This window comes from Coregonus lavaretus, assembly GCF_964263955.1.
Source record: "Coregonus lavaretus genome assembly, chromosome: 27".
NCBI classification, from domain to species: Eukaryota; Metazoa; Chordata; class Actinopteri; order Salmoniformes; family Salmonidae; genus Coregonus; species Coregonus lavaretus.
This window is the reverse complement of record NC_140014.1, coordinates 40784097-40799782: the sequence shown is the minus strand read 5'-3', so window position 1 is coordinate 40799782 and position 15686 is coordinate 40784097. Positions and strand designations below refer to the sequence as shown.

At 43.8% G+C, this 15686-nt stretch overlaps 1 protein-coding gene across 1 annotated transcript; it reads left to right on the top strand.

The window, feature by feature from the left end:
• The first annotated feature begins 607 nt into the window (after nt 1–607).
• On the top strand, nt 608–15686 carry LOC311102453 (bifunctional epoxide hydrolase 2-like). The gene is made up of 19 exons (XM_084143806.1): nt 608–788; nt 2593–2671; nt 3227–3386; nt 3480–3670; nt 5214–5336; nt 5745–5816; nt 5933–6028; nt 6838–6916; nt 7789–7823; nt 7908–7934; nt 8430–8515; nt 8963–9074; nt 11418–11492; nt 12346–12388; nt 12557–12659; nt 12742–12811; nt 13066–13146; nt 13232–13290; nt 13666–15686. The coding sequence occupies exons 1-19, from the start codon at nt 685–687 to the stop codon at nt 13748–13750; spliced, it is 1680 nt and encodes a 559-aa protein (XP_083999932.1). The 5' UTR covers nt 608–684; the 3' UTR covers nt 13751–15686.

The following is a 15686-nucleotide window of genomic DNA, read 5'->3' as shown; positions in this document are numbered from 1 at the left end:
GCATGATTGACACTTTCTAATCCAGATGCATGCCTGGATAGTAACTATAGTCAACACATTATGTAATTATCCTTTAACTTATGTATGTATATTATTTTTGGGGAAAGTGTCCTGGTCACGCCACCAATATAATGTGATAAGAGGCAAAGGGGAGTGGATACCGCGCCTAGAGAGATAACGCTTTGACTTTGGAAGCAAATAGTGGCGTGGCACTAAAAGACGTTAAACATTTACATAAAGAGTAGTGACTATGTATGTAAGCATTACTATGTATGTTATGTAAGTATGAAACTGTATAAAAGGAGAGCTCCAAGTCAGCATAGACAGTTGCTCCATGAACCAGCTTGGCTTGTTACTTTGTAATAAAGTCTATACTGAATTCACAAGCTCCGGTTTCTGAGAGATATTATTGAACTAATATTTCTACCACATGTATTACCCATTTTATGCAGGAATTGAACACAATTCATTTACACCGTTACAGTAGCAGTTTATCATGTGCGCAGCGGGGCGGCTACAATAAAGACGACCTGGAACGCATCCATTCATTTAGGGGAGGAGTTGTGTAGCGATAGGATAGCCCACTTTATGCTACATAAATTGTTTTAGTAGGTCAGAATTGAACTTTGTCACTCTACTCCCCTGTGCTCGGTAGAGATTCGCCCGGACAGAGAAATCGATGAAATGGCGAACAAGAAGGCGGTTTTGTTCAACCTGTGGGGGGTCGTTGTTTCTCCCAGACCCGCAGAAGTTTTACTCAAATTCGAAGAAACCCACAAACTTCCCCGGTAGGAATCAATATTTGTCCATGCATTGTTCAGCGCATGTTGATGGACACTGAAATAGTAGTTAGTTCTGCGTATGTTCGGAATAATAAACATTTGGCTACGCAACACAACAACAACACGGTGATTTTGTTACTGAAATTACAGTTTGACCATAGTCTAGTCCAGGGTTTCCCAAATTTGGGTGAGTTGTCAACTAACGTGAATTCAACGTGAAATCAACAAAACATTTCACCATGTCATTGGATTTAGGTTAAAAGATGGGTGAAGAAAAGACAACTCTAATATTGATTACTTTTTGGAAATCCAATCAGTTTTCCACGTTGATTCAACGTCATCACATTATTATTATTATTATTATTATTGTTATTTATTTTTATGACTTGTTGATTCAACCCGTTTTTGCCCAGTGGGTAGGGTGCTAGGAGGTATAGGGGGTAACTAGCCCCTCCCCCCTAAAAACAATGTCTAATCGCTGACACAAAAAAGCAACATTTGGAAAAAATGTGGTATGTGGATGAAGGTCATGCTTAGGCGAATAAACTATAAAGGGAAATGGCTACAGTTTACACTTTTTTAGTTATTTCATGAAATGTTGTTTTTAGAAAAGGGGCGGGCCAGTTACCCCGGTAGAAGATTATGGCATAGGGTTTCACACTAGTGTGTTAAAATCCATTTAATCAGTTTTATTTTTTAAATTCTTTACTAAGTACTACTTAAAAGCTAAGTCTATTTGTCTTATTTTAATGATTTAAATAAAATATGGGGGGGGGGGGGGGGGGGGGGGATGGTGTTGCACGTCACCATTAATATCTGCACTATGAGGAGATTTGATGTAAAGTCCTTCTTTTTGACTCATCTGCACATGAATGTTTTTTGTTTGTTGTTCCTTTTCCAAACAATCCATTATGTATAATTGCACTAAATATGATTTGAATAATGCAAGATTTTAAATCCCAGCAGTCTTTAAAATTACATTCAGGAGCAAAAGGTTTTCAACAGTTGTTTTTTAATTCATAAAAACAAAATTCATTGGAATATAATATTGGAATATAAATAACATTAAATAACATTGGAATATAACATTTAATAACAATAACTAATTAACTCAGTGTAACATTGATGTGGCAACTCTCTTATGCTCTGCTATTGCACGATTCTAATTTGTACCTGTAGATCACAAATAAAGCTATCCCCAGTCAAACTGGAGTCCACCTCCTGAACTGCTCACACCTAATCCAGTCCCCACCTGTGACTGGAAACAGGGGGAGAGATGCTAATTGAAAGCTAGCTATATGACTGCTGTGTAAAATAGCTAAAAGGCTATAAAGCTGCATTAACTGTAAAGCTATCAGTCACTATTGGAAACATTTACAACTGAAATTAAGTTACGTTATATATTTTTATGTATTTTACCTCCGACGATCTGAATGTGAATTACAGAGGGGAGGGGGGGGGGGCAGTTACCCCAGGGGGCTAGTTACCCCCTACTATTCTACATCCCGCATAGCCTTGTATTGCAGCCCATTTTACTTGTCCCAAATCATTCTGAAAGCGAAAAAGCATGGGACAACATTTTTACGTGGACTGAATGGAAGGGAATATGGAGTATTTTTTAAATAAATCCATCCGAAATGGCGCTAAACTCACAGACAGACAGACTTATTGTGTGTGTGTGGTATGAGGTGTTGTACGCGTCTATACCTCGATTGTAAAATGTAATAATTAAACTAACAACTGATAAAGTCAAAGCCGCAATAGAGTAGTGTGGTGCAACATGTGTAAATTTATGGTTCTGTTTTTTTAGTGGTTTTCTGGAGAAGGTGGTGACTGACAAGCACAGCGCCATGCAACGCGCAGAGCGGGGCAAACTCACACTCTCTCAGGTGAGTGAAAGGCGCTGCATGGTCAATCCGACATCTGCGTTGGGCCTTGCAGCGTTTACGGTTATACAGCCTCTGCAGAAGTCAGGGGATTCATACTTCTTAACGCTTCGCTGAGCTGCGCAGAGCTGTTGAGCAGAGCTGTTGTCAAGGAAGTTGTCAAGGAAGTCAGTTCGTGTTCATACAGGACCTCCCGCCCCCTCACCTACCATCAACCAATCATGTCAGTGTGGAGCTATAAGGAGCCCTCCACATTGTTACAAAAATTAAGGCGCACGGTGATGCGGTACGGAGCTCAATTTGGCCTCTGCATGACTCTGGAGGCTCCACAATTGCGTCACACCCTCCATACATGACACAGCAGAAATAGTATAGTCTATGTATATTATGACCCATTGGAATGTGCCTTCTATTGACATGTGCCTTCTATTGACATGTGCCTTCTATTGACATGTGCCTTCAATTGAAACTTGCCTTCCATGGAAATTCTTGCATCACCTTACGTGACAAGTGACGACAAGTCATTGTGTGTGTGTGTGTGTGTCTACTACGGTGTAGATGATCCCAGAGCTTGATGCAGAGTGTGTGAGTGCAGCGTCCGACCAGAAGGTCAGTCTTCCTGCTGGGTTCTCTGTTAAGAGCCTGTTGGAGGAATTCAGAGACTCGACCACCGTCAACAAACATATTCTGCAGACCGTAGCTACGCTCCGCAGACAAGGTAACACACATATACACACACACCTGACACAGAGTTCACATTGTACAGTCTAAGGTCACATGCCAAGTCCCGTTTCTTTGTGTTGTCTGTCAGGGTTATTGACAGGTGTGTTGGCCAACCAGTGGGTGGATGACAGTGGGTGTGGAGATAGCTCTGGCCGGCTCCTGTCTCTGCTGGGCGGCCATTTTGATGTGGTGCTACAGTCCTGTCGTACAGGCCTCAGGGTCCCAGAAACCGACCTGTTCACCTCCGCTCTCACACAGCTGGGAGTGCCTCCAGAACAGGTACACAGACACACCAAGGCCCAGCGGGAGTGCCCCCAGAACAGGTACACAGACACACCAAGGCCCAGCGGTAGTGCCCCCAGAACAGGTAGTGGTGACCTATCTGTCTGTAAAGGCTGAGCTCAGCACATATGATAACTTTATTAAAAGTCAAAATTAAATGTAATCAATAACATTTTGATCATATTTGCAACGGCTCCTGATATCAATGTCTTGAAGTCACTGCTTCCACCTCCCATGGAAAAAGTCATTAAATTCCTTACATGCACATTCCTAAAACCAGACACACACCTGCCTTTATACATCTCAGTTTACAACGTTTGCACATGGCACTAGAAATCCTTATCTGACCTCCCTGTGTAGAGTTGCTCTCAGCTATTGTGTCATTTAACAACAGGCAGTTATGTGTAACAGAGTTAAGAATGTGCTGTAAGCTCACTCCACAGCTAACTTGAAATGTTGCCAATAGTGCTATCGAATTGGATCCTTTTCTATAACTTAACTGGTTTGTACGTTGTCAAGCGGGTGGTCACATAATAATAATAATAATAATAATAATAATAATAATAATAATATGTCATTTAGCAGACGCTTTTATCCAAAGCGACTTACAGTCATGTGTGCATACATTTTTACGTATGGGTGGTCCCGGGGATCGAACCCACTACCCTGGCGTTACAAGCGCCATGCTCTACCAGCTGAGCTACAGAGGACCACGTGTGTTGGCGAGGTAGTGGACCCTGGTTCAAGCCCAGTCAGAGGCAGGTTCATGGAGGCAGGGCCATTTTCAGTAGTGTGGTCAGACAATGGTGATAGTTCTCATACTTCCTTCTCTCTTTATAACACATTTCATGCAATTCTACTCATTTTGCCATGGAGTAGAGATACATTTTTCAAGATAATTTCCTACAATTCTACACATTTTGCCATGACCGATGCCGCGTTCACGTGCTGTCGGGAGTTATTGACAGCAAGCTAGCAAACTTTATTATTAGCAACAGTAGCCAGCTTATCAAGCTAGCTAAAATCGAATTGGTTGAAGAATTGTTCCGACTTCAAAAGCACGTGAACACAATCATGTCGGACCTATGAATTCCCAGTTTCCCATTTCCTACTAGCACATAAAGCCACCCTTGTGCCATGTTAATGATATCTGAGTGAGGGTGACTAACACAATCAATGGGGGTCCCCTGGAGGTCGGGGCCCCTGGGCACATGCTCTGCGTGCCCGGTCGGTATTTGGCCATGATTACTACTAAGTTGGCTAACTTGCCAATCTAAAAATTGTTAGCTGACATGGCTAATTGAGTGACTGTCAGTGACTGACACAACAAGATAAAAAATAGCTGACGCACAACCAAATTTCGAACTTGCAACTCGTGTATTCTACTATTCTAACGCTCAATACTGAAACAGCCTGGGCCCTAATGTCGCTTATGCCTTGAGCCGGTCCTGGTCTTTCCTCTCCTTCTTCAAACCTTCCCCTAGACCACTGTGTTCCAGGTGTTGTGAGTGGACAGCTGACCTGTCAGTCTGTATTTCAGGCTCTGTGGTTGGCTGATGATGAGGAGGGGGTGGGAGCAGCAGAGGCAGTAGGGATGACAGCTGTTCTGGTGAAGGACCTGCCTGAAGCTCTGAAACAAGTAGAGACTTTCACTGGAGTACAGGTAACACACATACACACACACACACACACACACACACACACACACACACACACACACACACACACACACACACAATGATATGCTGTAACTTTCCTTGTCAGTAACAATGTCTGTGAGAATGTGATGGTTATTTTTCAGATTTAAAGTAAACGTGTTGTCTCCGACTTCCCTGGTACATTAGCCAGCCGCATTATTCCAAACCCCTTTTTAAATTAAAGTCTTGTATTTAAAATGTTATGGTGATTTCAGGAAACTCTGTTCTGAGGGTAGCAGATAGATAATATCTCCCTTTATGTCTATAATTTAAATTTCCTCAGGGAATCAATCAAGTAGCCTACTATTCAATGTTGGTTTTGTTATGGAGGAGAAGTGTGTGTGTGTGTGTGTGTGTGTGTATGTGTGTTCTAGGTGGTAACAGGGGAAATCTACCCAGCCTCTTGCAACCCAGAGGAAGTCTCTCATGGATATATCACCATCAAGGTAACAACACACACAATGCTGTATGTAGCAGAAAGAGTGTACATGATTACACAATGGTATTACTTTAATGAAGAACTCACTCACCCCCCCCCCCCCCTGTATGTCTCTCTCTCTAGCCCGGTGTAAAGCTGCACTATGTGGAGATGGGGGCGGGGCCTCCAGTCATGCTGTGTCATGGCTTCCCTGAGAGCTGGTACTCATGGAGATACCAGGTAAACACACACACACACACACACACACACACACACACGACTACTCACTCACTCACACACACCTCACTCTGTATCGCTCTGTATCTCTCTCTATCTCTCTCTCTCGCTCTCTCTATCTCTCTCTATCTCTCTCTATCTCTCTCTATCTCTCTCTATCTCTCTCTCTCTATCGCTCTCTTATCTCTCTCTATCTCTCTCTATCTCTCTCTATCTCTCTCTATCTCTCTCTATCGCTCTCTATCTATCTCTCTCTCTATCTCTCTCTATCGCTCTCTATCGCTCTCTATCGCTCTCTATCTCTCTCTCTCTCTCTCTCTCTCTTATCTCTCTCTATCTCTCTCTATCGCTCTCTTATCTCTCTCTATCGCTCTCTTATCTCTCTCTATCGCTCTCTTATCTCTCTCTATCTCTCTCTATCTCTATCTCTATCTCTCTCTATCTCTCTCTATCTCTCTCTATCGCTCTCTTATCTCTCTCTATCTCTCTCTATCTCTCTCTCTATCTCTATCTCTCTATCTCTCTCTATCGCTCTCTTATCTCTCTCTATCTCTCTCTATCGCTCTCTATCGCTCTCTTATCTCTCTATCTCTCTCTCTATCTCTCTCTCTATCTCTCTCTCTCTATATCTCTCTATCTCTCTCTATCGCTCTCTTATCTCTCTCTATCTCTCTCTTATCTCTCTCTATCTCTCTCTCTCTCTCTCTATCTCTCTCTATCGCTCTCTTATCTCTCTCTATCGCTCTCTTATCTCTCTCTATCGCTCTCTATCGCTCTCTATCTCTCTCTATCTCTCTCTATCGCTCTCTCAGATCCCAGCTCTAGCTGATGCAGGGTTTAGAGTGTTATCTCTGGACATGAAGGGCTATGGAGAGTCTACAGCTCCACAAGGTTAGTGTGTGTGTGCACATTTCGACTGATAAGTTTAGGCATTCATTCCTAAGGGTTAAGGTAAGGGTTAAGGTAAGGGTTAAGGTAAGGGTTAAGGTAAGGGTTAAGGTAAGGGTTAAGGTAAGGGTTGAAACAAAAAATATATAAAATATAACTGTAGACACGTACACGTTAGAGAAATACAGTTGTGACTGTAGACACGTACATGGTTTACTGACACTGTCTCTTTACATGGTTTTACAGTTTTAAGTTTAGATTTAAGCCTGGTTTCCCCCATCTCCCTGCTCTTAGTTGAACAGTTTTAAGGCTGGTTTCCCCATCTCCCTGCTCTTAGTTGAACCGTTTTAAGGCTGGTTTCCCCATCTCCCTGCTCTTAGTTGAACAGTTTTAAGCCTGGTTTCCCCATCTCCCTGCTGTTAGTTGAACAGTTTTAAGCCTGGTTTCCCCATCTCCCTGCTCTTAGTTGAACAGTTTTAAGCCTGGTTTCCCCATCTCCCTGCTGTTAGTTGAACCGTTTTAAGCCTGGTTTCCCCATCTCCCTGCTGTTAGTTGAACAGTTTTAAGCCTGGTTTCCCCATCTCCCTGCTGTTAGTTGAACCGTTTTAAGCCTGGTTTCCCCATCTCCCTGCTGTTAGTTGAACAGTTTTAAGCCTGGTTTCCCCATCTCCCTGCTGTTAGTTGAACAGTTTTGAGCCTGGTTTCCCCATCTCCCTGCTGTTAGTTGAACAATTTTAAGCCTGGTTTCCCCATCTCCCTGCTGTTGGGGGACTGTCAATAAAACACAATAGGAACACCATCATTATTACAGACAAGATTTATTTATTCAAGTTCAATAACACACTCTCTTCCTCTGCCACACTTTCTCTCTCAAGACATAGAGGAGTACTCGCAGGAACAGATCTGCCAGGTAAGGGACATACAAACAAAACATCCTCTGTCTGTCCTTGACGTGATTTTAATGGTTTTCTGTGTGTTCTTGTCTCTGTTGTAGGATCTTGTGACGTTCATGGATAAAATGGTGGGTCCACTCCCAATAATCAGCCCTGTATGTTAATCTATGAGGGCGAAGCATTAATCAGCCCTGTATGTTAATCTATGAGGGTGAAGCATTAATCAGCCCTGTATGTTAATCTATGAGGGTGAAGCATTAATCAGCCCTGTATGTTAATCTATGAGGGTGAAGTATTAATCAGCCCTGTATGTTAATCTATGTGGGTGAAGTATTAATCAGCCCTGTATGTTAATCTATGTGGGTGAAGTATTAATCAGCCCTGTATGTTAATCTATGTGGGTGAAGTATTAATCAGCCCTGTATGTTAATCTATGTGGGTGAAGTATTAATCAGCCCTGTATGTTAATCTATGTGGGTGAAGTATTAATCAGCCCTGTATGTTAATCTATGAGAGTGAAGTATTAGTCGCCACATAGGCGGTGTGATGCTACAGGAAGAGTTCAACGCTTCCTTTAAACCCCCCCCCCCCCTCCTTTCTTTCTTTCTGTCGCTCTCTCTCAGGGTATTCCCCAGGTGACTCTGGTTGGTCATGATTGGGGTGGAGCTGTGGTCTGGAACATGGCCCGATGTCATCCAGAGAGAGTCAGGTAGACACACCTTACGCAAATGCAGCGCAACGGAGTATGTGAACGTCGTTTTACGTCACAAAATGGGCGGCTCCTTGTAGTTGCTTTTACCACAAATGGGAAGACAACAAGAAAATCTCTGCTATCGCCCCCTTGTGTATGTTGCTATTGGGGGGTTTAGGAACACATGGACCGGCAAGGGTATCATGTTACAAAAGGTGCACGTTGCTCCCAAAACAATCTGACTCCACGCAAGAGCACGCACGTGTGTAGATAGATAAATAGATCTACGCACGTTAGGTGTGTGGTACCTTAACACACACACACAGTCTTGTACAGCTAACCTTGTACACACACGTATGCACACACACACACACACACACACACACACACACTCCCTGAGACAGTAAAGTAAAGAATTAAACCAATACCTGGTGTGTGTGTGTGTGTGTGTGTGTGTGTGTGCAGAGCGGTAGCTTCTCTGAACACCCCTCTGTTCCCTGTGGACCCTTCCAAGGATCCAATGGAGTTCATGAAGACTGTGCCCATATTTGACTACCAGCTCTACTTCCAGGACCCTGTAAGTGTGTGTGTGCGTGCGTGCGTGTGTGTGTGTGTGTGTGTGTGCGCCCACGCCCCTCTGCCGGTGTTAGATCCCTGTTAGTGTGACCAGCTGGGTTTGACCCTAAGTCGTCGTCTGTACGTCACTAGGGGTATACACCACTCAAGTTTTTGATTAGTCTTTTTTTGTTGATTGACACAAAGAATCAATGACTTAGACTGTCCCTTGTAGTTAGCTGCAGTCATGTTTGCAATATGCATAGAAAGTTAATAGGCATGGATGTGTGTCACAATAGTCAAACGTAAACACAACTGGAGACACCGCGTCATTTTTGGAGACAGGTTATTATTGACACGGCAGCGCTACAGTAGCTAGCAAAATAGCGTAGAAGCAATTGCTAACTAGCTTTTTTTTATTTTTATGCAGGCTAGCTTAGCATCTTGGCTAACTACGAGGCAAGACAATTCACTTATTTACCGTTAATTAGCCACTGTAAATCTTCTTGCTAGCTAGCACGACAGTGTCTCCAAAGTGGCAATGTGTTTCCATCAATGTTTACTTTTTTGATGTTGTGCGACGTCTCCACTTTTCCAAGGGTATTGTTGTTTCCCATTAGAAATGAAATGCAAACTTTCCTTATGTAACTAATCTCCAGGATGTAGAAGAGTCTTCCCTTATGGAACACTATATGCATTGCGTTGCCATCAGTGTCGTGTCAATGTGACGTTCTACCTGCTACACAAAGCCTGTTTAGAGAGCAGAGGAGAGCAGAGGGGGAGAGCAGAGGAGATCATCTTTATTCTATTCCCCCCTACTGTACTGCACCATATTCATCCATTATGCATCAGTACAATAGCTTTGGTAGCCAGGTCACCCGTTTATAGAAGTCAGTATTCGACGTCCATCCATGTCTGTGGACGTCGGAGATGATGTGGAAACCGGCCACTAGGGGCAACCAACAGTGAGCGCTGTTACCTTCAAGAAGGTTTGGGTTTTGCTAGGGTGTTGTGGATGGAGATGGTGGATGGGCGTAAGCATCTGACTGATTCCAAAGGTTGGAAGTTCGATAGAAAGTTGTTTTTAAGCCTATCCCAAACCTTAACCATTTGGAGTTAATGTCTAAACTCAACCTTAAACACTCTAAAATGTGATGTTTGAACAACTTCGAAATTTGACGTTTGAGAAACATGGATGAACGTCTCATTCTGACGTGAGATTGTGAAAGCTGGTTGGGCTTTGGTCCAGTTTTTCGCAAGTACTCATTAAATTGTTGCTAGTGGTTGTACTAAATGATCCTCTAATTACACAAGCTGCTTTTATTTACATTGTGAACCTGGTCAATGTAGAGTTTCTACTAGCTAGTAGCTTCTTGACTTCATAAATCTTAGTACAATAACCAGTGGTGTATAGTCGAGGCCATATTGCAACCAAAATCAACTTTATTTCTCATTATTTCAATTCACAAAATAGAATGACCTTTCCTTATGTAACTAATCTACAGGGTGTAGCTAGCAGAGACCTTTCCTTATGTAACTCATCTACAGGGTGTAGCTAGCAGAGACCTTTCCTTATGTAACTAATCTAAAAGATGTAGCTAGCAGAGACCTTTCCTTATGTAACTCATCTACAAGATGTAGCTAGCAGAGACCTTTCCTTATGTAACTCATCTACAGGGTGTAGCTAGCAGAGACCTTTCTTTATGTAACTAATCTACAGGGTGTAGCTAGCAGAGACCTTTCCTTATGTAACTAATCTACAAGATGTAGCTAGCAGAGACCTTTCCTTATGTAACTAATCTACAGGGTGTAGCTAGCAGAGACCTTTCTTTATGTAACTAATCTACAGGGTGTAGCTAGCAGAGACCTTTCCTTATGTAACTAATCTACACGATGTAGCTAGCAGAGACCTTTCCTTATGTAACTCATCTACAGGGTGTAGCTAGCAGAGACCTTTCCTTATGTAACTCATCTACAGGGTGTAGCTAGCAGAGACCTTTCCTTATGTAACTAATCTACAGGGTGTAGCTAGCAGAGACCTTTCCTTATGTAACTAATCTACAGGGTGTAGCTAGCAGAGACCTTTCCTTATGTAACTAATCTACAGGGTGTAGCTAGCAGAGACCTTTCCTTATGTAACTCATCTACAGGGTGTAGCTAGCAGAGACCTTTCCTTATGTAACTCATCTACAGGGTGTAGCTAGCAGAGACCTTTCCTTATGTAACTAATCTACAGGGTGTAGCTAGCAGAGACCTTTCCTTATGTAACTCATCTACAGGGTGTAGCTAGCAGAGACCTTTCCTTATGTAACTAATCTACAGGGTGTAGCTAGCAGAGACCTTTCCTTATGTAACTCATCTACAGGGTGTAGCAGAGGCTGAGTTGGAGAAAGACCTGGCAAGGACCTTCAAGATCTTCTTCTCTGGCAGTGGAGAGAAGGTGACACCCACACGCACGCAGACCCACCCACACGCACGCAGACCCACACATACACGCACGCAGACCCACACATACACACACGCAGACCCACACATACACACACACGCAGACCCACACATACACACACGCAGACCCACACACACACACGCAGACCCACACACGCAGACCCACACACACACACGCAGACCCATACACACGCAGACCCACACACGCAGACCCACACATACACACACGCAGACCCACACACACACACGCACACATACACACACGCAGACCCACACACACACACACGCAGACCCACACACACACACGCAGACCCACACACACACACGCAGACCCACACACACGCAGACCCACACATACACACACGCAGACCCACACACACACACGCAGACCCACACACACACACACGCAGACCCACGCAGACCCACACACACACACACGCAGACCCACACACACACACACGCAGACCCACACACACACACACACGCAGACCCACACACACACACACACACGCAGACCCACACACACACACACGCAGACCCACACACACACGCAGACCCACACACACGCAGACCCACACACACACACACGCAGACCCACACACACACACACACACACACGCAGACCCACACACACACACACACACACACACGCAGACCCACACACACGCACACACGCAGACCCACACACACACACACACGCAGACCCACACACACACACGCAGACAGACCCACACACGCAGACAGACCCACACACACACACAGACCCACACACACACACACGCAGACCCACACACACACACACACACACTCTCTCTCTCGTGAATCATCTCTATTGTGTTGTTCTCCAGGATAATGTTCCTGAGATCAACACTGCTGGAGTTTGTGCCAGAGGTGAGTCAAGAAGTGAAACTTACATTCTGATTGGAGGCTTGGGGCTGAAGGGTTGACCTATGGCATTCAACTAACCAACTGACTGGATTGACAATACTGTGCTGTAAATCTTATGCAACATAATGCATTGCTGTCAATCAATCTTCACAATGTGTGTGTTGTGTGCAGGTGGTCTGTTTGTAGGACTACCAGAGGAGATGCCAAGGAGTTCTATCCTCAGTGAGACTGCTCTGCAGTTCTACATCACTCAGTTCAAAGACAAGGGATTCAGGTATACACACACACACACACACACACACACACACACACACACAGACACTAGGAGGAGGAAGTGACAGTGTTGTGTTTTCCAGAGGGCCGTTGAACTGGTACCGTAATGTTGTGAGCAACTGGAAATGGCTATGCTCCCGACCCAGGGCTAAGGTAGGTGTGTGTGTTATATGTTTACACAGTTACAGTACATGTTGATGAATGATGCGCTTTCCTGCTGTTGATGCCAGCTCTCATGGTGACCGCTGGTAAAGATCCTGTTCTGCTGTGTGTGTGTGTGTGTGTTTGTGTAGCTCTTGATGCCAGCTCTCATGGTGACCGCTGGTAAAGATCCTGTTCTGCTGTGTGTGTGTGTGTGTGTGTGTGTGTGTGTGTGTGTGTGTGTGTGTGTGTGTGTGTTTGTGTAGCTCTTGATGCCAGCTCTCATGGTGACCGCTGGTAAAGATCCTGTTTTGCTGCCTGTCTTCTCCAAGGGAATGGAAAACATGGTGAGACCACACACACACACACATTTATACACACATATGTATACATGTAATTGACATATGTGAGTGTGTCATCTCTGTGTGCCAGATCCCCAACCTAACAAGAGGACACATCGAGGAGTGTGGACACTGGACCCAGATGGAAAGGTGGGCCCCAGTGTGTGTGTGTGTGTGTGTGTGTGTGTGTGTGTGTGTGTGTGTGTCCTTGCACAGATCAATAGAGGGCTGACTGTGTGAACTCTGCAGTCAGCCTCCAGTTAGTCACCAGAATGACTAACTGGACCCCCGACCACTGATCTAAAGCCCTGCTGAGGGAGACTGGGTCAAGTAGGGGTTAAAGGTTTATAGGGTCACTGCTGCTCTGCTCTGTATGTTAAAGCTGTGTCTAAGGCAGTTGGTGCTTTTTGTGGTATAAACTGTGTGTACAGTGTATTGGTTAAAACAGTTGTGTATATTGGCAAACACTGTATGTGGCATAACTTGGGTGTTTATTGTGTGTGTGTCTGTTTGTGTTTGTGTCAGGCCGTCTGAGCTGAACACCATTCTGATCTCCTGGCTGAAAGACACTCACTACAACACTGGGGTTGCCATGACACCCAAACTGTGATCAGTTACCAGGACAACTTATTCCTTTAGTGCACTACTTTTGAAGTGCACTTTTGTAGTGCACTGGGGAATAATCTGATATTTCAAAATTGTTTCTAAACTGTATGATCACCTTATTACAAACAGCAACATTTGACCCTTCTAAAGTGAGACACACAGTGCACAAATAGGCTGCACCAACTGCCACAACACCTCTAGCACGAGGTCTCAAAACGTCCCTTTTGAGACATTTCATGAGAAAGGACGACTGACTATACGCTGAGTGTACAAAATATTAAGGACCCCTGCTCTTTCCATGACTTAAGCCCTATTCGCACGGGACTAGTGTTACTATAGGAGGGCGGTTATGTCATTATTACCCCAGCATGTCTGTTTTTCCAGTGGACGATTCGGACGGGATTAGTTTTACCAAACTGCCCCTGTAATTCATTTTTCCCCCTCATTGACCGTTATGATGGAAGCCTGGAGGCTCTTCTCGGCGTGAAGACAGTAAAAATGTCTAGGGATCAACCATCTCTGTCTCACGTCTCACGATATTACAGAGTTGAACAGGTGCTGCACCCAGTTTGGGTAAGAACATGGGAACAAATTGATAGTTAAAACAAAGTGCTATGCAGGCAGCCTATAGATAAATGATCTGTTTTGTCCTATATCAACTTTTCTAGAGCCATACTTCTCTTTCAAAAGATAAAGTGGACGATATTGTGCCAATGAAATGATACTTTGCCGAATGCGTCAGTTAATTAAATGTCGGCATAGGTTCCAGTTCATGGTTCTTATTAATAGATCATTATTATTTTTGACTTTCTCTGAACTGAAATTAGGTGATCCCTAAACATCTGAAATGTCTTCACGCCTAGAAGAGCCTCCAGACTTCCATCATAACGGTCAATGAGGGGGAAAAATGAATTACGGGGCAGTTTAGTAAAACTAATCCCGTCCGAATCGTCCACTGGAAAAACCGACATGTTGGGGTAATAATTACATAACTGACAATCTATAGTAATACTAGTCCTGTGCGAATAGGGCTAAAGAAGGATTTTTAAGCCTTGATACAATTGAGACATGGATTGTGTATGTGAGCCATTCAGAGGGTGAATGGACAAGACAAAAGATTAAAGTGCCTTTGACCGGAGTATGGTCGTGTGTCAAGAACTGCAACACTGCTGAGTTTTTCACACTCAACAGTTTTTCCCGTGTGTATCAAGAATGGTCCACCACTCAAAGGACATCCAGCCAACTTGACACAACTGTGTGAAGCATTGGAGTCAACATGGGCCAGCATCCCTGTGGAATGCTTTCCACACCTTGTAGAGTCCGCACCCTGATGATATTCTGAGGGAAAAAATAACTCAATATTAGGAAGGTGTTCCTAATGTGTTGTACACTCAGTGTATATGCAGATATAAACAGTGAGAATGTGTTTATACAGTATTTGTGCAGTTGGGAGCAGCAACATTCCATTCTCATTTTGCAATAATTGATGCATCCTGTTTATTTGATATGTTCGGATTAGGCTACTTTGAGTTTAGGGTAAACTGTTATACACTGTCAGGGATGTAAAACGTGTTAACTTTACTTCTGCCATAAAATAACTAATATTATGCCTACTACTAGCTAACTGGTTCCTACCATAGGAGTGGTTACATTTCTGTAACGCTTTGAGGGTGCCATTCAATCTGTATTGCCAATTACCCCATGTGCATCCCTTAAACAGAATAAGTAAAACCCTTACTCACCCCCCCCCCCCCCCCCCCCTTCCCTTCTCTCTCGTGCTCCCTCTCTCTCTCTCTCTCTCTCTGAGACACACAGAGGAATGGGAAATGATTTTACTGTATTTTATTTCTGTATAAAAAAAATCTGCATAATGTTCACAATGTAACCCTGAACGTAAAAACTCAAATAAAAATATGCATGACCCTGTATCAGCCATCCTA